This window comes from Scyliorhinus torazame, chromosome X (assembly GCF_047496885.1).
Source record: "Scyliorhinus torazame isolate Kashiwa2021f chromosome X, sScyTor2.1, whole genome shotgun sequence".
Classification (NCBI taxonomy): Eukaryota; Metazoa; Chordata; class Chondrichthyes; order Carcharhiniformes; family Scyliorhinidae; genus Scyliorhinus; species Scyliorhinus torazame.
This window is the reverse complement of record NC_092738.1, coordinates 29,732,372-29,759,434: the sequence shown is the minus strand read 5'-3', so window position 1 is coordinate 29,759,434 and position 27,063 is coordinate 29,732,372. Positions and strand designations below refer to the sequence as shown.

The 27,063-nt window shown below is 43.4% G+C and overlaps 1 protein-coding gene across 3 annotated transcripts in view; it reads left to right on the top strand.

The window, feature by feature from the left end:
• The window catches only part of LOC140405470 (electroneutral sodium bicarbonate exchanger 1-like), a 391,515-nt gene extending 364,999 nt beyond the window's left edge, over nt 1-26,516 (top strand). For 2 of the 3 annotated variants that reach the window (XM_072493938.1, XM_072493936.1), the window contains 5 exons: nt 7,700-7,834; nt 12,779-12,876; nt 15,771-15,884; nt 19,076-19,119; nt 22,936-26,516. In XM_072493938.1, the coding sequence (XP_072350039.1) occupies nt 7,700-7,834; nt 12,779-12,876; nt 15,771-15,884; nt 19,076-19,100 (372 nt within the window). In that variant the 3' untranslated portion in view covers nt 19,101-19,119; nt 22,936-26,516. The remainder of the gene's footprint in view (nt 1-7,699; nt 7,835-12,778; nt 12,877-15,770; nt 15,885-19,075; nt 19,120-22,935) is intronic. The other variant, XM_072493937.1, reaches the window with a different exon arrangement.
• The last annotated feature ends 547 nt before the right edge of the window (nt 26,517-27,063 follow it).

The window sequence follows — 27,063 nt, the reverse complement described above, 5'->3', positions numbered from 1 at the left end:
GGCGGCTTTCTCCACCATATCGTTCGGGACTTAGGCTCAAAAACTTCAAGGGGTGGGTTACACGACGTAACACTGGCAAGAGTCCACCCCGCCAGTAACATAATTTCTCGAAGATCGGGGCACATTTTTTAAAGGCAGTCCCAGCACACAATAGTTCATCAGGAAATTCCCACCACCACACATGGATCCATGACTGGGCATTACCACCATCCCCCTGAGCGATGCACTCACCTGAGCGACTCTGGGACGTGTGCCCGCCTTGAGAGACCAGTCAGGTTTCATTTTAGTCTGCCCTCACGCCGACGTGAATGGATTTAGGGATAAAAGTTGGAAAATCAGAGTCTTTGATGCCACAGTTTCATCATGGCTTCTGTGGTATGATTCTTCTGAGACATAGTAACGTCACTTCAGAGACAGAAGAAATGCATTGCCTGTGTTGGCAATGCTCGAAAAATCCAAGGACATGGATGGATAAGAATCCTTTCTGTTGTCTCCACTTTTTTGTTAAGTATATGTAAAATTGCTTAATAAATTCATATACACCAGTTATTCGTAACTTGTTAGGTCAGGTACAACTGACTACTCCATCACCATGTGAATACCTGAAAACTTTTGGCAGTGAGCAGCAACAGGTAAATGCATTTTGATTTTGCTGAAAGACATGGGTGGAATTTTCTAGTCCTTCCCACTGGCGAGATCTTCTAGTGCCAACAAAGGCAGCCCGCCACGGCGGGTTTCCCGACAAGATGGCTGGTGAGCAACGCAAATGGCCACTTTGTTGGGACTGGGAAAATCTGCCAGTGACCTGCCTCCACAAGAGGTGGGAGGCAGAAAATCAATTTTGTACTTTCATTGAAAGAAAGGGCCATTACTCCATGAAAGTGGAATCACTGGCTGACAATCATTCAGGTAATCTTTTCCAGAGAGCACTCGTGACTTGTACATCTGCCACTCATACTGCAACCATGGCTCGTCAAACCTATACCCCACCCTCAGCACAGGACAACTGCAATGAGGTACAATTCAAGGGAGGGAACTTTCATATCAGCCATTGGACCATTTTGTGCTCTATAACATGCATCAACGATGTTTTCCAGATGTTATCATTGTGTGTGACATGTAGCACACATATCACTCAGAACAAAAGCTTCATAGAAAATAGCAGTAGGCATTTCCTGAGCAGCAACAATAAGTTACAGAATACAAGATGCAAAAATGATGATTGCAAAAGCAGCCCATGCAGGCAGAGAGACTGCTTTGTCATAAACCATTATGATTTATTCTGCAAATGAAGGTGCACTCAACATAGCAGAACAAATTTGTTAACTAGCATTTCCTGCTTTTTGCACCTTTCCTCTTTAGACCTGACATCCTTGTATTGCCTTTGCATTCCTCATCTTATTTGGATTTCAACTATACATATTAAAAGACTGATTTCAAGATTTGTGATAGTTTTTTTTCATTTGCCTAATAGTACTTCCACTAAATCCGACCCATGTGCTCTGCTTTCCCCTCATGATTGTGACCTAGTGTAATTTGAACTAGCTCATATACTGTTCCTATGCAAATCTGTAATTTCAGGATTAGCTGGTAGTTGATAACTCTTGCAAGCTTCTTATGATTTCCATGCACCAGTGATCCAGAGGGATCTTTATCTGTACTAGGAATATCCTGTTCTGTACTTATGGGTGACATAATTTTCAAGAAATCATCTGTCACTGTGATGCATGCAGTGGGATTGGCAGTGGTAGGCTTGCCAAGTGTATGTTTTTGTGCAATTGCATGCATGTCTTGACTAAAGACTATGACCTCTGTTAGGCCACTGGTTTGGTCAAGAACAGATCACTGGACTGCAGTGAATTGTCTGGTCTTTCACTGATACTTGTCTCAATTTGATTTCCAAGTTTGTTGAAGTCAACACCGTGAGTGACAGCATTAAGGAGATGCTGTGATTGTGATTTGTGTGCACCACTGAGATCTCCTTCGCAGTTGTCACAGTTACCGGTTGTGTGTACTGTAAATAACTTCTTCAGTCATAACATCCAGAAGGATATCAGCGGAAATCTAATTAAGATTTTCTGAGTCAAACAAAACCACATAACCAGCATATGGTGCAAAGATTACAGTTCTTAGTGTACACATTCATGCTAACACACCATCCTTAATTTGAAAACTGGTGCCCTCAGTTTTTGAATCATGATTGAAACAGCAGGCCCAGTCAACATCCTGGACCGTCACCTTGCATCATGCTGCCGTTCTCTGGTGATCAGCATTGCCCTTAAGTCACCTATGCACTATGACCAATCCCTGATAACATTCTCTACGGTTTGTGTCTTTGGATCACCTATTTTAGGGATTCCATTTAAGCAGGGTGGACTGAAACCATTATGGTGAATATGTTGAGTTTCATCAGAGGATAAGACTGGATATATAACACACTAGTAATACAGCAATAACATATGATCATGATAGGTGCCAAGTACTGGACCCAATCTGATGGCTGGAATATGCAAACAAGTCTTCTTTCTCCTTGGTTTGGTACCTTGCTTCTTCTCAAGGTCTCACCAAAGTGAGCATGAATCCACCCTTGGAAATTTCTCTCCACTACTTATTGCAACGAGAGTCTTTTCCGGATCTGGAGTTCATTGTTGGCCTATAGCGGTTCCTCTATAAATCAAGGTGCCCAGTATTATGTCAAGGTCTTCATTCAGACCATTGTGAGAAGCCCATCCTTATTGTGTCCTTATGGCATGCTAAGGATTGTTTCCCCATGATCAATTTCACAAAATTCCCTTGAGGCATACCAACCTTCAAACCTACGTGGTCAATATTCCATTGTTTGTTTCTACCTGTTATCAGTTGTTTATGCTTAGTGCAAGTCATCCAGTCTGCCTGTTCTACTCCCTTACCAAATCATTGTACCATAGAATGAGTCACTGTTTACAAAGGAAATTCCTACTCTATTCTCAGATATAAGTTAACTTGCTTTGTTAAACAAAATTAAAATACACTCATGTGTACACTTTGTGGTAGGGCTACTTATTCATGCAACCACTCAATTATGGTCCCTCATCTGGGCTTCTTGCAACTGGGGCAATTGTCATATTAAAATGCTCATTCTAGTGAAATGGAATTTAAGCTATTTCTAGTAAAACAAAACCTGCAGCACCAACCTAATCCTCTACCTTATTCTAACCTGATTATATATGTATATCAGGCATATGTCTAACATTATTGAACGCCTTTCTGATCTCAAGCGCAACCTTCTCTATGTGGAGCCAGGCTGGATCACCCTTGGGTTGTTACACTGCTGTCAGATGTGATGTTGGAACATTGTCATGTAATTTCTGTTGATATTATGACAGTACTATCTTGTGTCATGCTGCTCAATCATTATCTGTCACCACATGATTGCAGGAATTCTTGACAATGCAAACCTATGTAATCATGCTAGCAACCAGCCAGTATCTTGGTCCTATCCACTAGCTTTGTTGTCTTCTATTCCTTCCCTGCTGATTTGTAACTCACTTCCTTTAAGGGCTCTTATTTTTTTTAGAACACCACCAGTCCTTGCTGAGTCACTCCTGTTGAATGCTTTTTTTCCACAAGGATGATGGCTGTCAACATTCATTGAGTGCACTGCACGACAACCATGTTTGTCCACTATGAATCTGTGTGTTTATACATTTTGCATTTCTTTACGATGTTGAGAGTACTCTACCCTTGCTACTACTCAGAGTTCAAAGTTAACTTACTCCATGAGCCAATAATATTATTGTTAGGTTTTGTGCCTACAGCGATTCAGCCTCCGTTATGTGATATGCAATTTTCTATTATGCACCTACCTACTTTCATTATTTTCTTGTTAATATTCATTGCTTTCACAGTTCACTAGTTCATTTACTTTTAAGTATAAAGAAACAAGAGATTTGGAGGGTTATTTACATAGATAATTAAAATGCAATGAGCAGTCACAGAAAATAATCAAAAAGACTAAGGCCTTTTAAGTCTAGAGGACTAGAATACATTGGGGGTAGAAAGAATGTTATAGCTATGCAAAACCCTGGTCAAACCACACTTGGAGTCACTGTGAGCAGTTCTAGACACCTTAGGAATCATATATTGGCCTTGGAGGGAGAGCAGTGTGGATTTACCGGAATGATACCTGAACTCCAAGGATTTGATTTGATTTGATTTGATTTATTATTGTCACATGTATTAGTATACAGTGAAAAGTATTGTTTCTGGGAAGGAAGGAGAGACTACAGAATGGGTTAGATTATGAGAGGTTACGTAAACTAGGGTTGTATTTCTAGTAATTTAGAAGATTAAATGGTGATTTGATCAAAGTTTTCAAGATATTAAGGGGAAGAGATATGGTAGAGAAAGAAAATCTATTTCTACTGGTTGGAGTGTCGAGGACTGGGGGTCAGGGTCTAAAAATCAGAATCAGACCTTTCAGGAGTGAAATTGGGAAACACCTCAACAAACAAAACATGATAGAAGTTTGGAACTCTCTTCCGCAAATGGAAAGTGATGTTAGATCAGTTGTAAATTTTATATGCTAAATTTTTGTTATCCGAAGGTATTAAGGGATATGGGCCAAAGGTGGGTGTATAGGTTGCAGATGAGCCGTGATCTCATTGAATGGCGGAACAGGCTCAGAACTAAATGGCCAACTTCTGTTCCAATAATAGGTGTTTTGTGAATGTTGCTGCTTGGGTATATACCTCTTAATAACTGCAACTGTGTTTAGGATTTCATTTTAATATTAATTGTTTCCCTTTCACTTAAGGTTATACAGCTTTTCAGTTCCAAACAAATATAGTGCGCGTACAAGACTGCATTCATCTGTGATCTCTTCTTGCACCTGATGTACTTTTTTTTAGAACATTGCTCCTTTACACTGAAGAGGCTAATGCAGCTCTCCTTCACACAGTTTAAGTGCCTAGAGGGCAGGCTTGGCATTTTATCTTTCCATCATACATTCTGAACAAGTTTCATGCTTCACCTCCAGATTTGTGAAAAATGCATTTTTCCCCACAAGTTAAGTGCCTCTTGCTCGTTAATTCATGCCTTCCTGGCAGGATGGATCATTTAATTTACTATGGTAAACAACAGTGTCCCATAAATAATTTCAGAATTACATTCTTCTATATTTTGTTTTTATTCATTCAAGGGATGTGAGCATCACTGGCTAGGCCAGCGTTTATTGTCCATCCCTAATTACCCTTGAGAAGATGGTGGTGACCTTCCTTTTTGAACCGTTGCAGTCCCTGCATTGCAGGTACACCCACAGTGCTGTTAGGAAGGGAATTCCATGATTTTGACCCAGTGACAGTGAAGGAATGGCGATATATTTCCATGATGTGGAGATGCCGGAGTTGGACTGGGGTGAGCACAGTAAGAAGTCTTACAACACCAGGTTAAAGTCCAACAGGTTTGTTTCAAATCACTAGCTTTCGGAGCACTGCTCCTTGCTCAGGTGAACATACCTCTTCATTCACCTGAGGAAGGAGCAGTGCTCCGAAAGCTAGTGTTTGAAACAAACCTGTTGGACTTTAACCTGGTGTTGTAAGACTTCTTACTGTGATATATTTCCAAGTCAAGAAGGTGGGTGGCTTGGCTGGAAACTTCCAGGGGGTGGGGTTCCCAGGTATCTGCTGCCCTTCTAGATGGCAGCGGTCATGGGTTTGGAAGGTGCTTATTAAGGAACCTTGATGAATTCCTGCAGTATAGCGTTTTGTTGGTACACATGGCTGCCACTGTGCTTCAGTGGTGGAGGGAGTGAATGTTTGTGGATGAGGGGCATCCTGCACAACTTAGCGCTGCAAAGGAGGGATGTGTTGCCACAGGGGGACATGAAGAACCAACGCATCTCCTCAGACGAGGAGACATTGAAGGGGATGAATCTGAAGAGGACAAGGGCTCAAACGGGCCGCATGGGCGCAATGTGGAAGATGTGCCTGTGACAACCTCATAGCTACATGATCCCAGGAGGAAAAGGTTGAAGAGAAGTTGTTACAAGTGCAGTTCCCTCCATTCTTTGATGCAACATATCATGAAAGGTCATCGATCTCACATTTACCATGGAGGAAGCATAAATACAATCAACTCTTAATGATGAGGCCATCCTTGGACGGTGCAGTATCCTCGGGACCATGTGGCCGCTGTGGAATGGGATAAGCAGTCCACTACCACACATCCTTAAGCAGCTAAACATAAGTGCAGTTCTTTCAGCCAGGTCCTGGATGGCCCTGGCCTGCTAAGGGTCTCTTGCTCTGGGGGCAGGTGTACCTATCCCGGCCTGACCTGCTGGAATTGATAGGGTCACAGGTAGAAGGGATGTGGAGCGGCAGGAAATCTTTAGAGAGCCCTGGGTATCTCCGGCCCTCGGGGTGCCTGGCTCGTGTTCCTCCTCACTTTGGATGCCTCAGGGGCCCCTCCCTGACTCCTTGAGAAGGGGCACCTGGAGGGATGTTGAGGTACCCCATCTCTTCCTCATCTAGCCACTGCTGGAACACATCCATAGCCAGAGTAATGGTGTGCAGATCCGAGTGCAAATCCAGCAGAAACTACTGGACCGAGGTCCCCAAGGCAGCCGCCACCCTTCGATGCACTCGCATACCAGAACCATGACATCAGACAGAATGTGGAAGGACTCCTCCAGCCATCATTCTAATCTGGTTATGGCCTCTGACAACTCTGCATGATGTTCCCCTGCCTGTCTCTGCATCTAACATTTCGCTCAGGGCTGATTCCAGAGGCCTGTCATTGGACTCCCTGGCGACCTCCTCCCATACCAGCATGATCAGTTGGATGGACCTCCTGCTCCTGTCTGTCAGAAAGAGGACCTCGCACCTTTCCTTGGCCGCCTGGAGGAGAATCTCCAGGAAGGCCTTGCTGAAGCATGGAGCAGAGGGATTGATCCGTTTGGCCGGTATTGTAATGTATACCTCCAGAACACAGCTGGCCTGCAGTGAGTAAATGTGTGTGTGGGTGCCATTTAGAAATGGTGCCAGGACCTTCCAACCCATGAGGTAACAGTGGGGTGGACAAATCTCTGCTCAAGATTTGATGAGCTCCTTGCTGATGCATAATTAATTAGCTCAAAAGCGCAAGATCGGCCGCAAAATTCCACTTCGCTACGCAGCGAGAATCAAGCAGACTTTCTCGCCTGCCACTGTACTTAATCTCCAGAATGGAACATTCCGCCAATGTGTTTTTAGTTCAAAATGAAGAATTTCGAGGCTCTATGATATTGGGTCACTTTCTAACTTTTGATATTCAGTTATAAGCTGATGTTGAATCTTAATACTATTTAGTCACTGACATTTATGAAATTTATTGATGCAAAATGCATATAGCTAATATTGAACTGTTCATATTAATATTTACATTGGTCCTCTGGTAACTATATTCTGTGCATGTTATAATACCCAATCTAGTTGAGTGACAGATAATGTAACAAGGAGTGTAATGCCCATTTATACGTATCTCCTATATTTACCAATTTGTGGCAAAGCAATAAAAGGCATTCCCCTTTAAACAACTGGGGGAGATGACTACTGAAGTCTGTGGTGTAAGGAAAACCTGTGTAAATCTCCGAGTGTTTTAGTATAGGTATTTAATTGTTAACAATAAAGTTGTGTATATCTCTTCAATATTTCTTAATTTGATCTCTGATGATATATTGCAGGTGTTAGCTCTAGTTTTTGTTAGAAAATTGATGGACCTTTGCTTCCTGAAGCGTGAGCTCAGCTGGCTTGATGATCTAATGCCTGAAAGTAAGAAGAAAAAACTAGATGATGCCAAAAAGGTCAAAGAGGATGGGGTAAGATTTAATTCTCTCAATAAGCTACAATATATGGAATGAATGTGCAGAACAAAATGCACATAAAGGGTGGGTTCTATTTGGCAGGTTTTAGTCATGGGTTAAAGGAGAGACAAAGTTTTGAGTATGCTTTTCCTTCAATGCATTTCTTTTTTCAGAAAATAATATACATGCACAAAATATTTATTTTGATGTTTTAGTAAAAGTTGTTTACTGGAGATTTGCTTAGGCCCAAATATCTCCACGTCAGCAAGAATAATTCTGGTATGTTTACTTCTACATATGGAGGGTCAGTAAATTACATTTTAAAAAGTACTCACCCAGACCATCTTTCCCTTCAATTAGTTGGCTGTCGATATTTGATTAATGAAAACAAGTTCTATTTTTTGATAACATTCTAAACACTGTACAGTAGTTACCCCTTGCACATTCGGAAATTTGTGCCTTTGCACAATTCTAGTAATTTACCAAGGAACGGTATGGTGGCACAGTGGTTAGCACTGCTTGCCCTTAGTGCCAGGGTCCTGGGTTCGATTCTGATCTGGTCTGTGCGGAGTTTGCATGTTCTCCCCGTGTCTGCGTGGGCTTCCGGTTTCCTCCCACAGTCTAAAGATGTGCAGGTTAGGTGGATTGGTCATGCTAAGTTACCCGTTAGTGTCCAAAGATGTGCAGGTTATGGGGTAATGGGGAGAGGGCGGGGAGTGGGCTAAGGTAGGATGCACTTGGTAGGGTCGGTGCTGACTTGATGGGCCGAATAGCCTCCTTCTGCAAATAGTCATTATGCTATTTTTCTCCCTTTATAAAATGTATTTTTCTTTCCTTCATTGAACTACCTTGCCTTACCCACCCAATGGAAACAATTTATCAATCTTCCCTAAGCTTTACAAACGACAACTTCAAATCAGTCATAAGAGCAATCAACTTGTTATTTTGCAGCATTTTCCCTTCCTCCCTGCCTCCGTCAAGGGGAGTTCAGCTGAATTCAGTGTGTGGAATAATAGTTAGAACTGCATTTCCTAACACAATATTAAGGATGAGTTAGACAGATTTTTAATTGGTAATGGGTTGAAGGGTTATGGAGAATGGGCAGGCCGGTGGAGTTAAGGCCAGGATGAGATCAGCCATGATCAAATGGCGGAGCAAACTTGATGGGCCAAACGGCCTAATTCTGCTCCTATATATCTTATGAATATGACAGTGTAATGATATGAAAAATGGCTGTGCCATCACACCACCTACTAAGTACTACATGGAATAATTGATTGGATTCACTAGGTAATTTAAATTTTATTTTAGATCAGAACAAGAGATTTATCTTGCGCATGAGGTTGTGTTGGTTATATATCTCTTTATCCTGCTTTTATCTTTGGCCTTCAGCTAGAGATTGTGGGTGTACACTGTACATGAAGGTACAAAATGATTAATATGAGTATTGAGTCTAACTGCTGCACGTTGCATCTGGTTTGCATTAATGAAACACATTAATATCATAAAGCTTTTTTGATCTGCAAATGCTGTTAAAATTTTACATTTTCTATGCGAGCGACTTGATAAGGTTTCATACAGATGTCTTGTCAATGCAGTTTTGTATTGATACCCATTACTGGTCACTCACTCCAACAATCTGAATATCTTAAAATCCATATGTAATTATATATTGTGCGGAATCTTACCGTATTTTTTCAAAGTATCAGGCTGAGACTGAAGCCCGCTGTGTAGCCCTCCAGCTGCACAGACCAGTTTTCACTCCAGATCTTAAGCCTCTGAGTAAAAAAAATGAATGGCCGTGGTTTATGCCATCATTCTGGTAGGGCGGGGCCTGATAGAGCCGGCCAGAGATTGAGGCGTTATCTTAAAAGGGTGCCCCGATCAGAACTGAAGATCAACTACCCCCAACACAGAGGTCTCATCGGGATTCTCCACCCCCCCCCCAGCAGAAAATTATCGGGGACTCTCTTCCCCCTCCCCCACACCCATCACAGAAGTATAGCCTGCATTCCCACCTACCCCCACCAAATGTTTGCTCCGCCCCTGTGCCCGCATCCTTCCCCTGCCAAGACTGCAAGTTTCTCTCTCAATGGCCTCAGCACTCTTTCTCTCTTTTCTCCCCCCACAAAGGGCCTGCCCCTGGAACTGCCCCCTCTCCCGCACAGGATGGCACTGTCCGGGCATGTCTCTCTCCCCCCAGGGTGCTTAACTTTGCACCCCCGGGGTGGGGGTGGGGGTGGGGGATGGGGGTGTAATCCTCTCAATTCAATCTCTTTTTTTCAAAACTTGTTGCAAATCTTGCCATGTGAGGTTCTCACCCTTTGTGGGAATGAACCTCGTGGCATCACCGGCCACACAATCTCTCCAGAGAGAATTGTGTATCCTGATTCACACGGTAGCACAGTGGTTGGACTGTGGATTCACAGCACCAGGGTCCCAGGTTCAATTCCCGGCTTGGGTCACTGTCTGTGCGGAGTCTGCACGTTCTGTCCGTGTCTGCGTGGGTTTCCTCCGGGTACTCCGGTTTCCTCCCAAACGACATGCTATTAGGTAATTTGGACATTCTGAATTCTACCTCGGTGTACCCGAACAGGCGCCGGAATATGGCGACGAGGGGCCTTTTACAGTACTTCATTGCAGTGTTAATGTAAGCCTACTTGTGACAATAAAGATTATTATTATCTCTGGTTTTCAGCCCGCCTTGGCGATCCCATGCACTGCGAACGTGGGCTCAAAGTTGCTCACTGGAATCCAAGGTGCAGGAATAGGACCTTTTGTGATCTGAATGTGATAAATGTATCTTTCAGACACTTCAGATCATATTTTCCCAAGTTACATAGTATTGAAATGAACCCAAGTCTTTCTCAATAAGAAACTGATAAACGCTTCAGTAAGAGAAAGCTTGACTCAAATCATTGAACTGCCTTATTGCCTTATTGCCTAACTGCCTTATTAACAATCAGCAAGAAAGAATATAGAGAAACAGTTGTAAATAAACCTCACTATCTCTGTACAATTTCATGTCCCTCTATGAAAAACAATAAACTATAATAAGCCATGTGCTCTGCCTTTTGTTGGCCAATTTACTTTTTTGGCATTTATTTCCTTTTTAGATCATTTCTAACTGCAAAGACAGACCTTCTGTATATTAACCTCCATTTCCATTAATCCGCTTCTAGTTCAGTGGCTTTTTAAATCTGAGCAAGTTCACTTCTGAAGGACATTACTTAAATATAATTCATTCACAAACACTTTCCATTCAATAAATTCTGAAATGTGAAGGAATTCATACATCATCCTAATCCATGGTTACAAAAATTAAATACATAGGGCGGGATTCTCCAACCCCCTGCCGGGTCGGAGAATCGCTGGGGGGCGGCGTGAATCCCACCCCCGCCAGCTGCCAAATTCTCCGGCGCGGGGGTGGGAATCGCGGTGCGCCGGTCGGCGGCTGCTGACAGCGCCCTCCCGGCGATTCACCGGCCCGCGATGGGCCGAGTGGCCACCCGTTTTCGGCGGGTCCCGCCGACGTAAATCACAACAGGTCCTTACCGGCGAGACCTGGCTCCACGGGCGGCCTGCAGAGTCCTCGGGGGGCGCAAGGAGATCTGGCCCCGGGGGGTGCCCCCACAGTTGCCTGGCTCATGATCGGGGCCCACCGATCCGTGGGTGGGCCTGTGCCGTGGGGGCATGCTTTCCCTCCGCACCAGCCGCTGTCAACCTCCGCTATGGCCGGTGCGGAGAAAAACCCTCCTGTGCATGCGCTGGGATGACGCCAGCATACGCTGGCAATCCCGTGCATGCGCCAACTCGCGCCGGCCGGCAGAGGCCCTTCCAAGACGGCTGGCAGGCGCCAAAAATCTGGTGCCGGCCTAGCCCCTGAAGGTGTGGAGTATTCCGCACCTTCGGGGCGGCCCGACGCCGGAGTGGTTCATGCCACCCCTCGGCACCAGAGTGGCCCGCCCAGCCGGTTCGCGGAGAATCACGGCCATAGTTAATTTTTTGTATAATTTGGAAAATTCTAAATAAAGCTGGCAAATAAGATAGTGGACGAGATTCTCCAAACCCCGCCGGGCCGGAGAATCGCTGGGGGGGGGGGGGGGTGGCGTGAATCCCGCCCTCGCTCTGCCGAATTCTCCGGCGCCGGGATTTTGGCAGGGACGGGAATCGCGCCGGCCGGCGGCCGCTCACCACGGCCCCCCCCCGGCGATTCTCCGGCCCGCAATAGGCTGAGCGGCCGCCCATTTTAGGCCAGTCCCACCGGCGTAAAGTAGACCTGGTACTTAACGGCGGGACCTGGCTCTGCGGGCGGCCTCTGGGGTTCTTGGGGGTCGCGGGGGGATCTGGCCTGGGGGGTGCCCCCACGGTGGCCTGGCCCGCAATCGGGGCCCACCGATCCGTGGGCGGACCTGTGGTTTGGGGCACTCTTTCCCTCTGCACCGGCTGCTGTGGACCTCTGTCATGGCCGGTGCGGAGACGAACCCCCTGCGCATGCGCTGGGATGAGGGCGGTTGGGGCGGCGCCAACCCCGCCGGCGCCGGCCTAGCCCCTGAAGGTGCGGAGGTTGACTCCGCACCTTCCAGATGGCCCGACGCTGGAGTGGTTCACGCCACTCCTCGCCGCCGGTACGGACCGCCCCGCCGGGTAGGGGAGAATCTTGGTATTTTTATAAATTAGAACAATTTGATGTATTCGAACATTTGGGGTTACATATGATAATAGAATGTGTGGAAATAAACTGCGGAACTCTGCCATAATGAGGTTTCTATTTCTCAGAACCACCTACCTCATATTACAAAAAAAAACCTCTCCCCTAGTTGCGTATCTGTGCAATAATATCCCTGGATTTCTACAGATCATCATTTGTATCACATGAAAAACATTTTTAGCAGATCAGTAAATCATTATGGGAGGATTTTTTAAATCTAGTACAGTGTTTGTATCTCTCTCATCTAGGAATCAGAGAAAATGCTGGAACCAGGGGACAGTGGCGTGCAGCTACCAATGGAAAGTAGAAAACTGCTTCAAAGCCCAGTAAAGAGTAATGTTTATAGGTAATCTAGTCAATAGTGCTTCTAATACTTCACAATTAAGTTCATACAGTTTCAGTGGTTGCGTATAGATGTTTTACATGCTGTTTATATTGAGCATTTTAAGTCATTTCTCACCTGAATGATATCAGATGCCAAACTAGAATACATAACTTGGTGTTTAGTTAATACATTATATTTTTACATCCAAATAATATCAGTATTTGTAAATAGATCAGGGTCTGGATTCTCCGCCCCGCCGCGCCACATTTCTGCCCCGACTGGCTGGCGGGATTCTCCATTAAGCCGGCCAGTCAATGGGGTTTCCCATTGTGGGGCAGCCCCACGCCGTCGGAAACCCCCCCGGGCGCCGGTATAACAGAGAACCCGGCGGCGGAGAATCCCGGCCCAGATTGGGTAGTCTCTACGTATACAGGGAATACCAGTAAAATATACTCTGCAGAAGAGTCATACATACTTGAAATGTTAACTCTATGTCTCTCTCCACAGATGCTGCCAGACCTGCTGAGTTTTCCAGCGTTTTCTGTTTTTGTTTCTGATTTCCAGCATCCATAGTATTTTACTTTAATTTCAGCAGAACTAATGATCTGTCATCCAAAAGTTTCTCTGAGCAGTGAGATTACACTTCACAATAGTGCATTATTATTTTGGGGCATGATTCCAACCGATATATTCAAAAAACATTCCATATCTTGCAGCTTCATACCCTGGTGACAGATAACATGTCTATGGTAAAACAGTGCAAGAATGTACTGGATGCTCTGTCAATATTTTAATCTGCTAGATACCAGCAGAATTACAAAAAGTGCAATGCATGCTGTCAGCAATATCTTATTACTGCGCAAATAGAGTACTATCCGGGCCGGTTTGATCTCAATTTTCTGTCCTTTCATGGAGGCCTACCTCCTCACCTTGCCCCACACTTGCAGAGAGGTACAGCCCCCCCACCCCACCCCCGTTATACATAACCAATTGTCTCTTTCAAATGAAGAGATGGTCCTTTGTGGAATAGGCTAAGTACCTGTTACAATTATGTTCCAGATCTGTGTGTTAAAGTATAAAAACTGGACTACTTTTGATTTCAACGACTTCTAACTCACTTGCGGATTTGCGCTATTTTCTTGAATGGAACATTTGCAGAATAAAATGCATTGCAATGGGCGCACAATTGAAGAGTCAATCATGTCATACTGCAATAAAGCTGCGGCGCCGGTTGTTAACCATGTGTTTAATGAGCTGAAATCTACAAAGCTTTGCTAATGCTGCTATACAATGCGCATGGATCCATTCTTCATTCTTCTGGCTGACAAGCTGAAAGTGTGGGAAATCCTAAAAGGCCCTTCATTTGCTCAGTTCCTTCTGCTGTTTTGTAAATAAGACATTGCTGCCTAAGTTTAAACTTGTTTGCAACAGTGCTTCTTGTTGCTTATTTGATAAAATTTATTACCAGATCCGGACTGCATATCCACCAAGTCCTGGAGCAGGTTAGTAAACTTTTTAAAAAGTGAGCAGCAAATCAGATTGCATCCCTCATGAAGAGTTTGGTGTTAGAAGTGGAAGATTTTACACTGTCATACAAAGAATGTATGTATTGAGCTTCTGAAACTCGGAACTTGGTAAATGTTTGGGTGCAGGATTAATAAATAAGCACGGATGTATTACTGTGCTTAAATAGAACATTCATTGTCATGGAATAATTAAACTTTTACTTTTCTTATTTTTCAAAATCTTGTGTAACAGAAGCACAATACAGGACATGACAGAACAAAATAAATTTCAATTTGTTACCCGACCATGTATTCTACATGGCCAATCATTGTGCTATGTTTCAACTTTTTTGGGGGGTGATTTGGTCACAATGGCAAGGGCTTGCTTATTACTATGAGACAGTGGTGATTGGCCTCCTTCTTGAACTGCTGCTGCTGCTCTGGTGAAGTTAAAGAATTTCATGAACTTCTCCCAGTAATGATAAAGCAATGGCCATAATGTCAAGATTATGTGTGCCTTGAATGGGAAATTGAAGGTGATGCTGTTCCCAAGATATTGCTGCTCTTGCCCTTCTTAGTGTTGAAGGACATGGGGCTGAAAGATGCGATTGCAGTAAGCTTAGTGAATGGCTGCATTCACTAAGTACCTACCATCAGCACACTGTGGCTGCAGTAAGTCCAATGGCAGGAACATTGGTCATACAGACTGCACCTGGTCACAGAACTTCCCTTACTACTGCAGATGTGCAAAGCAATTTTGAAGTAAGCGCAAAAAGCTGGCAAATGCGGAGCGAGTGCACACAGTACAGGTTCCTCCACATTAACACTTAGTTTGCCTGTGGAATAAATAAAGCAAATGGAGGCAATGCTGGATGTGAATTATTAACAATCTTTGAGAATCTTCTCCCTGCTGACATGTAAAGGGACTCTGGTGTCCTTCTGATTTATTGTCGTAGCTTTATCATGTGAAAAGGTATAATTTAGCCATGCAGACATGCTGACTCCTGTCTCATAACAACTTAGAAATGTAACTGAAAACCAAGTTTATTTTTGTTTCGCAAAAACTCAGCAATTTAGTATGGGCAGTGGTGTCCATGTTTGGATGCATGCTCCATGACCCAATAAGTGTCTGCAAACTGAAGTTGAGGGGAAATTTTCCCCAATAGTGAAAATAAAACCACGCATGTGGTAAACAGCACCACTCAGGAGGTGCAGCAAAAGTGGCATTAAACAAAAATTTACAGTTCACTTGCCCATTCTTTGAGTTGAAGAGGATTCTCTGTGGATGACCTTTATTATGTGGCTGAATTGGAAAAAAAAAAATTGAGATGAACATGTAATTTGTTGATTTCTTTGCTTAAAATCATGATTATCTCTTTCTTGATTATGACACCCAAACTTTGTTTATAGGTGTGATCCATCTGAAATTAATATCTCTGATGAAATGTCCAAATCTACAGTTTGGAAGGCACTCAGTATGAACACAGAGAGCAACAAGACCAAGGATAACACAACTTCAAAAAGGTAAAACTAGTGTTCATTCAATGTTAACATTTCTATAATTTTAACCACATAGCCATCCTATCCCATTGGATCAGACATTGAGTAGCTTCTCTGAATTTCAATTCCTGGTCGATGTATTAGGAAACATTCTTGAACAAGGAAAGGGGCCGGGATTCTCCCCTACCCGGCGGGGCGGGGAGTTCCGGCGTAATGGAATAGCGGGAACCACTCCGGTGTCGGGCCGCCCCAAAGGTGCGGAATTCTCCGCACCTTTAGATGCCAAGCCCTCACCTTGAGGGGCTAGGCCCGCGCCGGAGTGGTTTCCGCTCCGCTGGCTGGCGGGAAAGGCCTTTGGCGCCACGCCGGGTGATGCATGCGTGGGAGCGTCAGCGGCCGCTCACGGCATCCCCGCGCATGCGCAGGGGAGGGGTCTCTTCCGCCTCCGCCATAGCGAAGACCATAGCGAAGGCAGAAGAAAAAGAGTGCCCCCACGGCACAGGCCCGCCCGCGGATCGGTGGGCCCCGATCACGGGCCAGGCCACCATGGGGGCACTCCCCGGGGCCAGATCGCCCCGCGCTCCTCCCCAGGACCCCGGAGCCCGCCCGCGCCTCCTGCTCCTACCGGTAAGGTAGGTGGTTTAATTCACGCTGGCGGGAGACTGTTGACAGCGGCGAGTCTTCGGCCCATCGCGGGCTGGAGAATTGCCAGGGGTGGGCCCGCCGACCGGCACGATTCCCGCCGACCGGAGCGGCGCGATTCCCGCCCCCGCCGAATCTCTGGTGGCGGAGAATTTGGGACACGGCGGGGGCGGGATTCACGCCAGCCCCCGGCGATTCTCCGAGCTGGTGGGGGGTCGGAGAATCATGCCCAGGGTCTCTATCAAATTAATTTTCCTTTTCTTCTTCTGATAACCCAGTTATATGAACAAGCTTGACCTTAGTGCAAGTGTTTGAGACAGGGGGCGGGATCTACTGGTCGCATTGCACCCGAAAAGCAGCGTGGCGTGGTGGAACACGACTGGTAGATGCCGGGTGACCCCACTTCCGGGATCTACCTGGCTCCCCATGCCTCATGAGTTCTAATGCGATCTCGCGAGACGTTGCGATGTGAATCCCGCCCATTGTGGGCGGAAACACTTTCTGGTAAATCTGCATTTTAGAGTGAGACTAGCATATGCGTTCCCGAGATCTACCCGAGGCAGACAGAACAGCACTCGTGGGAGTCTCCCAGGGGATTGGAGGTCCCAGGTGCATACTCTCTGGCCAGGGTGATACCCTGGCACTGCTAACTGGGAGCCAGCCTGGCATTGCTGAGGTGCCCAGGAGGCATTGCCAAGGTGCTCAGCTGGCATTTCTTTGCATGGAGGTGATCAGGTCCCCCTTATAGTGAGTCGGGGGTCACGTTGGGGGCTCGAGAGATTGGGATGTCATTTAAAAATGGCGTCCTGGTCTCTTGCTGCACTGAGGTGTTCTGGCAAGCAGAGTACCTCAGTGCAGAAAATGGGCTAAGTGTGGCCTCATCGAGGAGATTCCCGCTGAGGTCCCAGATGGGCATTCGATAGCTCGATGGACATTAGAGCACTCATATAGAACATAGAACAGTACAGCACAGAACAGGCCCTTCGGCCCTCGATGTTGTGCCAAGCATTGTCCAAAACCAAGATCAAGCTATCCCACTCCCTGTCATTCTGGTGTGCTCCATGTGCCTATCCAATAACCGCATGAAAGTTCCTAAAGTGTCCGACTCCTCTGTCCCCATTCGGGTAGATCACGCCCAGGGATTCTAGCTTTCCTTCAGTCATTAAAGGTATATATATCATTGAACTGTACAGGTTGGGAGGGGCGGTCCAATCCTAGTCTGTGCTGAGTTGGTTGATCTCAGGGTAACAGAAGTGGTATGAGGGTGAACCTTCAATTGACCTCTGCCCCGATCACAAAAGCAATGATCATCCAAGGCTCTCACTGCTGCTTGTTATCTGGTAACCCCTGCTAGTAAGCGAATGCTTTGTCATCTGAAGAGACAGACTCCAGCTCATGGTCAAATAGCTTGTCAACCTTAATTGTTTATGTTCACATGTGAATGAAATGTTTCCATAGGTAATTCAGGGCAGTGGGCATCTTCACAACTGTGTATCCCAATAAAAGTCAGCATCCTCAGGGAGAAGAAACTTAATAATTGGTGTTAGTTTTGTCAGGTGTAGATTCTTGTTAGTTATCTCCATTTGTATTCTGTTATTAAATTATTTAATGCACTAAAACAACTAGCAGTTTTCTTGTTAATTCAATGTATAACAATACAGGTAGCACACTTCACTCCTGAGAGAATCTTCTGATTTGTTGAAAATGAAAATCGCTTATTGTCACGAGTAGGCTTCAATGAAGTTACTGTGAAAAGCCCCTAGTCGCCACATTCCGGCGCCTGTTTGGGGAGGCTGGTACGGGAATCGAACCATGCTGCTGGCTTGCCTTGGTCTGCATTAAAAGCCAGCGATTTAGCCCAGTGTGCTAAAACAGCCCCTGTATTTCATAATTGGTATTATGATTGGCCCAAAATCAGGCACTTAACAGGGCAGGCCTTTCCCAGGATTAAGGATCTCAGGGCGCCAGTCCTGCATGCTGAGAGCTGTCAGCTAGTTGATCAGCTTAATTTTCAAATGGACCTGCCCAAATCAGGTGGCACCTTTAATAAAACATTTGAATCAGGTCTTACACTGGTTGTAGGACACCAACTAAATTTCCAGATACTGATGGGCTGCATATATGCCTGGTATGCTACGCCCATTGGTACAGGGCTTAGAGCCGTCTAACCTGTTGTCCTTTAAGGGATTGCTGGAGGCAGCTCCAAAAACCTGTGGCACTGATTTTTGTGGGGATTGGAAGAATGTTTCTTCAGGTCCCATAAAATCATCCCTCCCATTGATGGTGAGTAGGGTGTTCTCTTATTCTCAAACATTTGGCTCTGTAGTGGAGTGACTGGATCCCAACCTTTCCCCACTCTGATTAGCAAGTTATGTACCAATGCTTGTTTAGCACTGGCAGCTCAGGTGAGGCCTGAGCATGAAAATGGTTCAGACATTTGCTATTGCCATTGGGTGAACTGTGTGATTGCTCTGCCCAATCGGCCTTGTATGAAAACTTCCCCCTAAATATTGAAAAGAACACCTTTGTTATCTTCCTTCTTTATACTGAGTAATACTAATTTCTTTTTACAGCAGCTCCATTCAAAAATCAATGTAAATTGATATTACTGGATCAGGTGAGTCATGTGTTCTCTTATTTGGAAAAAACGCAAAGTTTGGTGCTTATTGAGATGAATCATGTCAGTCTGGTACACCATGGACCATTTGCAGCTAAAGGTCACTCTACTCTGCTTCAACGGAGCAGGGTTGAAGGGTCAAAAGGTCTCCTCCTGCTCCTATCTTCTATGTAACAAGGAATTTTAACTCTAATCTCAGAAGAGCAGCCTCAGCACCATTTTGATTTTGTCCTTTCACACACCAACGTCTTTAAGTTGATTTTGCTGGAAAAAATTCACACTGTGCTGTAGACCTAAATGCACATGAATTGGGTTCTAAATATCTAAACTGATTTCACCTTCAGCCCTTACATTTAGCTAAGAGCATCAGTCCAGCCCATCAGTTTAATTCTGATTCCTGATTTTAAAAAAGAGTGGGGTTGTTAATCCAATGGGAGTGATTTTCAACTGCTATTTCTTGTCCAAAAAAAAACTGGTTTAGTGCTGATCCACTCTATATTGTATCCCACACTAAATCCTGCTCACCCATCACCCCTGTATCCAGTGACTTACATTGTCATTTAAAATTGTAATCCTAATGTTTAAATCTCCATATGGGCTTGCCCTTCCCTACATCTTTAACTTTCTCTGACCCTATAATCCACTCTGAACTCAGAATTCTCTTGCTACACCAGTCTCCACCTACTTTAAAATCCTCCTGTAAGCATCCCCATGACCAGGCTTTTGATCTCAACCACCTCCGCCCCGCTCCCAAACCACCTTCTCTGGCTGCGTCATATTTTCATTACACTTTATGAAGTGCCGTAGATGTAAACAGAAGAGTTTGTTGACACCTTCATGCTCTCAATCAATTGGGTTTACTCCCTTTCTTCAATGCCTTTAATTGTTGCTTTGGTTTTTAACTTAAACACTTAATTTTTGATAAGTGCATTGAGCTCCAAAAGCAGATCAAAGTTGAAGTTAGAATCAAATAAGTCCCTCATTAATCAGAAGACCCGAGATGGGATTATTTAGACCATGTGATATCAACCGAAGCTGGTTCATTTTCAGGTGTCAGCCTTGGCTCTGTGGGGCGTACCCTTGCCTGAGGCTTTTTTTTCTTAAATATTTTTATTCTCCTGCTTTTTCACATTTCCTCCCAAATTTACACCCACAAACAATAAACAATAATCAGTAACGAATGCAATGTCAGTCCCCATATCAGTAACAACAATCCCATGTTAACAAAACAAATAACAAAAAGGAATCAGGAATCACCCAAAGTCGCCATTTACACACACAGCCCCCCCCCTCCCCCCAACACTCCCAACCCAACCCCCCCCTAATGTTTGATGTAATCCAATTCTCGAAAGTGCAAAATGAATAACGCCCATGAATTGTAGAACCCCTCCATCCTTCCCCTCAATTCAAATTTGACCTTCTCAAGAGTCAAGAATTCCAGCAGGTCCCCCCGCCACGCCAGGCCACAGGGTGGAGAGGTTGATCTCCATCCCAACAGGATCCGCCTTTGGGCGATCAACGAGGCGAAGGCTACAACATCTGCCTCCACACCCGTTTCCAACCCCAGCTGGTCCGACACCCCGAATATAGCCACCCGAGGGCACGGGTCCTATTTCACGTGCACCACTTTAGAGATTACCCTAAAAACCTCCTTCCAGTAATCCTCCAGCTTTGGACAGGATCAAAACATATGAACGTGATTTGCGCCCCCCCTCCCCCCCAGCAACGTTCACACACATCTTCGACACCCTCAAAGCGCCGGCTCATCCTCACCCTTTTTTTTTATTAAATATTTTATTGAAAATTTTTGGTCAACCAACACAGTGCATCCTTTACACAATATTATAACAACACAAATAACAATGACCTATTTTATAAACAAAAAATGAATAAATAATAAATAACAAAAATGAAAACTAGCCCTAATTGGCAACTGCCTTATCACAAGTAACACTCTCCAAAAATATAATTTAACAGTCCAATATATAATTATCTGTAGCAACGACCTATACATACTATACAGTATATATTAACAACCCTGAGAGCATCCTCACCCTTATGAGGTATGCTCTATATACCACCTTCAGCTGTATCAGTCCCAACCTTGCGCAGGAGGTGGAGGCGTTCACCCTCTGGAGCACCTCGCACCAGAACCCCTCCTTCATACCCCCTCCCAACTCTCCCTCCCATTTTGGCTTGATCCCTTCCAGCGGCGCCTTCTCCTCCTCCAAAATAGCTCCGTAAACCGCTGACACTGCCCACTTCTCCAGTCCCCCTGTCGTCAGCACCTCCTCCAGCAATGTGGAGGCCGGCTCCACCGGGATCTCTATGTCTCCTTTCTGACAAAGTCTCAAACCTGCATGTATCTATGCCTAAATTCCTCCTTCCAAAGTGCATAACCTCACACTTTTCCACATTGTAGTTCATTTGCCACTTCACTGCTGGGACCACAACTTTTCACAATATACATTAATGATCTGGAAGAAGGTACTGAAGGCACTGTTGCTAAGTTTGCAGATGGTACAAAGATCTGTAGAGGGACAGGTAGTATTGAGGAAGCAAGGGGGCTGCAGAAGGACTTGGACAAGCTAGGAGAGTGGGCAATGAAGTGGCAAATGAAATACAATGTGGAAAAGTGTGAGGTTATGCACTTTGGAATGAGGAATTTAGGCATAGACTATTTTCTAAATGGGGAAATGCTTAGGAAATCAGAAGCTCAAAGGGACTTGGGAGTCCTTGTTCACGATTCTCTTAAGGTTAATGTGCAGGTTCAGTCAGCAGTTAAGAAGGCAAATGCAATGGTAGCATTCATGTCAAGAAGGCTAGAATACAAGACCAGGGATGTACCTCTGAGGCTGTATAAGGCTCTAGCCAAACCCCATTTGGAGTATTGTGAGCAGTTTTGGGCCCTGTATCTAAGGAAGGATGTGCTGGCCTTGGAGGGTCCAGAGGAGGTTTGCAAGAATGATCCCTGGAATGAAGAACTTGTTGTATGAGGCACGGTTGAGGACTCTGGGTCTGCACTCGTTGGAGTATAGAAGGATGAGGGGGGATCTTATTGAAACTTACAGGATACTGCGAGGCCTGGATAGAGTGGACATGGAGAGGATGTTTCCACTTGTAGGAAAAATTAGAACCAGAGGACACCATCTCAGAATAAAGGGCCGATCCTTTAAAACAGAGATGAGGAGGAATTTCTTCAGCCAGAGGGTGGTGAATCTGTGGAACTCTTTGCCGCAGAAGGTTGTGGAGGCCAAATCACTGAGTGTCTTTAACACAGAGATAGATAGGTTCTTGATTAATAAGGGGATCAGGGGTTATGGGGTGAAGGCAGGAGAATGGGAATGAGAAAATATCAGCCATGATTGAATGGTGGAGCAGACTTGATGGGCCGAGTGGCCTAATTCTGCTTCTATGTCTTATGGTTTTAAGTTCTTTTGGGAAGATTTTGCAAGATTGTTTTAACTGTGTAACTTTAAGATTATGTGATTAAAGTTTCTTTTCTCCTTGTTAATAAATCTTTTATTTCTTTCTTATATCCTGAAGGTGATACTGACATTCTATGCGTCTGGGGTCAGTAGGTTCCTCCTTGTTTTCAGAATACAAAAAAGGTTATGATCAGTAAGACAAGTTTCCCTCTGGGAGTTGGCTTGCGCAGCAAATAACATCTGTTGTGGTTGCAACAAACCACACTTCTCTACCCTTATCCCAAATTCCTTTTCTTCCTCCTCAACCTCTTCCGCCTCAAAGAAAGGTCTGAGACATTCTTCTGTAACAGTAGCATGATATCAATGCATTTTTCTTGTTTGTTCTTAGGTTTAAATCCCAACATTGACAGAGAAGGATGAAGTTGTAATTGACTCAGGGAAGAGCCAAAACAGAGAGGTTTTCAATCAAACATCCACACTGCGTCCTGGAATGTCCTTGGAAAATTAAACATATTGAAGGCAGCACATTTTCTGTTTAAGTACCCATTAAGACCTTTCAAAGAGAAGTCTAAACTTTTAAGTCCAATATTATTTTGTTTGCAAATGTTTAGATTGACCAGAATAGAAGTTTGAACTCTTGAAAGAAAATCAGTGTAGTTTTATGTATTTTTTTTAAATTTCAGTTTTGTAATACAAAGCCTGACAGACAAAAATAGACCTTTTGAAAGGCCTTAATCTTTAACCGGCATATAATTTGAGATGCTTGATATGTGGAAAGTAACAATATTTAGATTTGTTATATGTACTGTATCACAATTATCGTGTGATGATCAGTGTTGTTTCATATGATTTCTGCATTTCAATGTATGTTTTCATATCTGCATACTTGTCCATCAGCCATGTTTACCTTGATCACTAAATGTTATCCTCCTAAGTAATAAAGCAACTTGCAGTGCAATATACAGTACAAATTAAAATCACTAATAACATAGTAAATGGCTAGTAAATAATAATGTTGAAAATGCTCTCTAAGAATTCCTAACCAATAGAAATTGAGAGGCTTCTGTCACCTGAAACCCTCACCAGCCTGCTGGCAGTAATATCCCTGTTGTGAGCCTTGAGGTGGGGTAGGGGGCGGGAGCAATTGTATGGCATTGATATGAAGAACAAAATTTGATAATTTGGTTTTTACGTGGGGTAGCACGGTGGTGCAGTGGTTAGCACTGCTGCCTCATGGCGCTGAGGACCCGGGTTCGATCATGACCCCGGGTCACTGTCCGTGTGGAGTTTGCACATTCTCCCCGTGTCTGCGTGGGTCTCATCCCCACAACCCAAAGATGCGCAGGGTAGATTGATTGACCACGCTAAATTGCCCCTTAATTGGATTTTTGTTTTTAAATTGGTTTTTACACTGAAGTGAAATATACTTTGCAAAAGGGAAGAATTATTTTAGAATGTTGTACAGTAACAATATGAAAAGTTGTAACTAGTTTAAAAAGTACAATTTTGAAAAAGACCTGCAAAAACATACCCCATGTAATGAAGTACTAAGATCATAAACTTAACTTGCACGTTGATTTAAGTTGCTCCCACTAAAAGCATCCACTGCCAAATTCTCCAAAGGACTTTCTGTAGTCATATTTTAAATTATCTAGCTATTGTCAGATAATTCCACTTCTATATCATAAAGTACAGTTTCTTAACTGTTAGCTGTTTCTTAAATTAGTATTTTTGAGAGGATGAGAAGGTTCCAGTGCAATAATATAGCAATACACAATGCTTATTGTTTATTTTTTAGTGTCAGGGAAGAAATATCAGAAAATCATTAGATGGGAGAGAACCAAAAATGCAAATTCTACTCTGCACCATTTTTGGAAACGGTACTAGTATAAGTGCCATGAAAGTAATCCTGGTCCAAACACAATCAAATTAAGCTATTGAGGGCAAGTGGTGACAGTCTAGGTCTACTGCTGAATGGGAACATCCACAGTCAGCAGAGATTGTCCAATATACTTGCAATCACCATGTACCCCTGAATCGTAGAAGTCAAGAAAGTTTCAGCTGAAAGGTGAAAAACTAATATCTGGTTGGAAAAAATATGGTGTTTTGGGGGAGAACATGGCAAACTTTCCTCCGCTCTGCAAAACATCATTGGAATAGACAGACCTAAATTATGGACTGAAGTGCCACAGTCCCTCAAAGGGTTATTCATAGAGACTACGCAGAAACTGTACTGGTTGCAGGCTGTTGAGGGCACCTGGCAATAAAAACAAATCTCTCCGTTCTGATGGTAAAAATCATTACTTCAAATACTTTGGTTTACAACTTTAGAATCCAGTATTGTTCTGTCACACTTGTAGGACATTGTTTTTGTCTGATTTCCTGGAGAAACACAGCTCTCAAAACAAGCAATTTCCATGATTTTATGATTTTGAATGTAATACATACCAAAAGAAAATAAAGTATGAAAATATATCCTTAGTGAATTTTAAAAAGTGCAGGCACAAATTTTTAATATAGCTTCTTTCTAGTGGACTACATGTAGAAATCGAGACGCGTTATTTTATTTTAGAAGAGACTTAAAGAAATATATTAATAGATTATTTTGTTGCAGAAAACCTATAGTCTTATGACACTTATAATGTAAATAAAAGTACAAGCATAAATCAAATCCACTTGGTCCACAAATAGAAGCTTGTTGGCTTAAATCTGAAGGATGGGCTAATAGCTAACATACACAAGATGACCGCAGACCCCTTGAACTAAGAAATAGAAACGTATAATAAAGGCCAATATGGCTTCTATTTCAGTGATGCTATTTTTGTTTCTGTTTATTAGTCCTGGACATTTCGATGTGAAGACCCAGGTCTTTAATTGTTTGTTTACAGTATTGTTTAAGTGGAGTAATGTGATTGCAGTTTTAGTTCAAGGTGGGTGTAAAAGTTATTTACGATATACCGGCGGAATTGTTATGTAAAAGTGCTGTACAGTCAGGTAATACTGTTGTTTAATCTTGTATTTTGTTTTGTTGCACACTTGTTGTAGTGAAAATAGAGATGCAGATAAAATAAGTGTACACCTAAACTGTAACAGATGAAGAAATGTATCTTTTTAAAGAGACAGCATTCCTCTTATTTAAATAGGCCTGCATTTTGCAAAACTTTAGAATGAACTTTCCTTCCTCTTTCTTAGCCTGTTGTGAACATCAGTAAATGTGATAGAAACATGTTTTATTTCTGTTCAAAATGTTAATATGAAGTCTTATTAACAATGTCCATTAGGTCCTAAAATGCAGCCTCTTTAGATCAAGAGCAGGAATTCTGTCAACTTAAATCATGTAAATGTGAATGGAACAATTGTAATTTATTTCTATAAGGAAATAAAGGTGATTAAAATACAATGATTTGATTATTGCTTAGATAAAATAAATTTTCAATTAAAAATACTGTAGTGCAGGTGATGTTTAGAATGTAATGATCCTTTTAATGTGCAATGTTAGAGTGGTAGGACTTGTGATTCCCATTATTCTGTGTTTCTAATCTGACATTTATCATCATATTTCCTCACAAGAAATTAGGAAAACTGAGGTGAATCGCCTAATCCTCACTGCTACCTAGCTTTGGAGCAGCACTGGAAGAGCTTTTGGATCAGGTCCCATTTGTTGCTTGGTACAAGAGAATTTAAAAAGGAGTGAAAATAACTTAACAATGAGGACCAAAATAATCTTTAATTTGTGTTACTTTATTTGTATAAAACCTATTCTTTGTACATCTTATAAGTCAGAATGTTTTCAACTGATGTGCACAATGAAAGATGTATGTGAACCAGTTGATGAACTGGTGAGTCAAAGAAATGCTTAATCACAACCATATTGTCTGAAATATTTCAAGTCCTACATTAGAAACTGAGTATTTAGAATGAATAACAAGTATTTTTTTGCTTATAAGAAATAAAGTATCATTCAACATATCACTACTAGAATTTTGCAATACGTTTTGAATCACTCAATTATTTGTTTGGAATTATGGTTCTTAACATTGAAAGACGAAAAATGTATGGCATTTGCAGGGAACGGTTTAGTTTAAAATGACAATAAAAATAACTCCTTTGAAAATCCTAATGGACAATTATTAAATAGTCAGAAAAATGGAAAGACAACTTATTAACTAAACGGAGATAAACTTCAGAGTGCTTCGGTGCAAAGGGATCTGGGTGTCCTCGTGCATGAATCTCAGAAATAAACTAGTTTGCAGTTACAGTAGGTAATAGAACAAAGAACAATACAGCACAGGAACAGGCCCTTCGGCCCTCCAAGCCTGTACCGGTCATGATACCAACCTTGGCCAAAACCCTCAGCACTTCCTTGTGTCATATCCCTCTAGAACATAACAGTGCAGAAGGAGGTCATTTGGTCCATCGAGTCTGCACCAACCCACTTAAGCCCTCACTTCCACCCTATCCCCGTAACCCAATAACCCCTCCTAACCTTTTTGGACACTAAGAGCAATTTAGCATG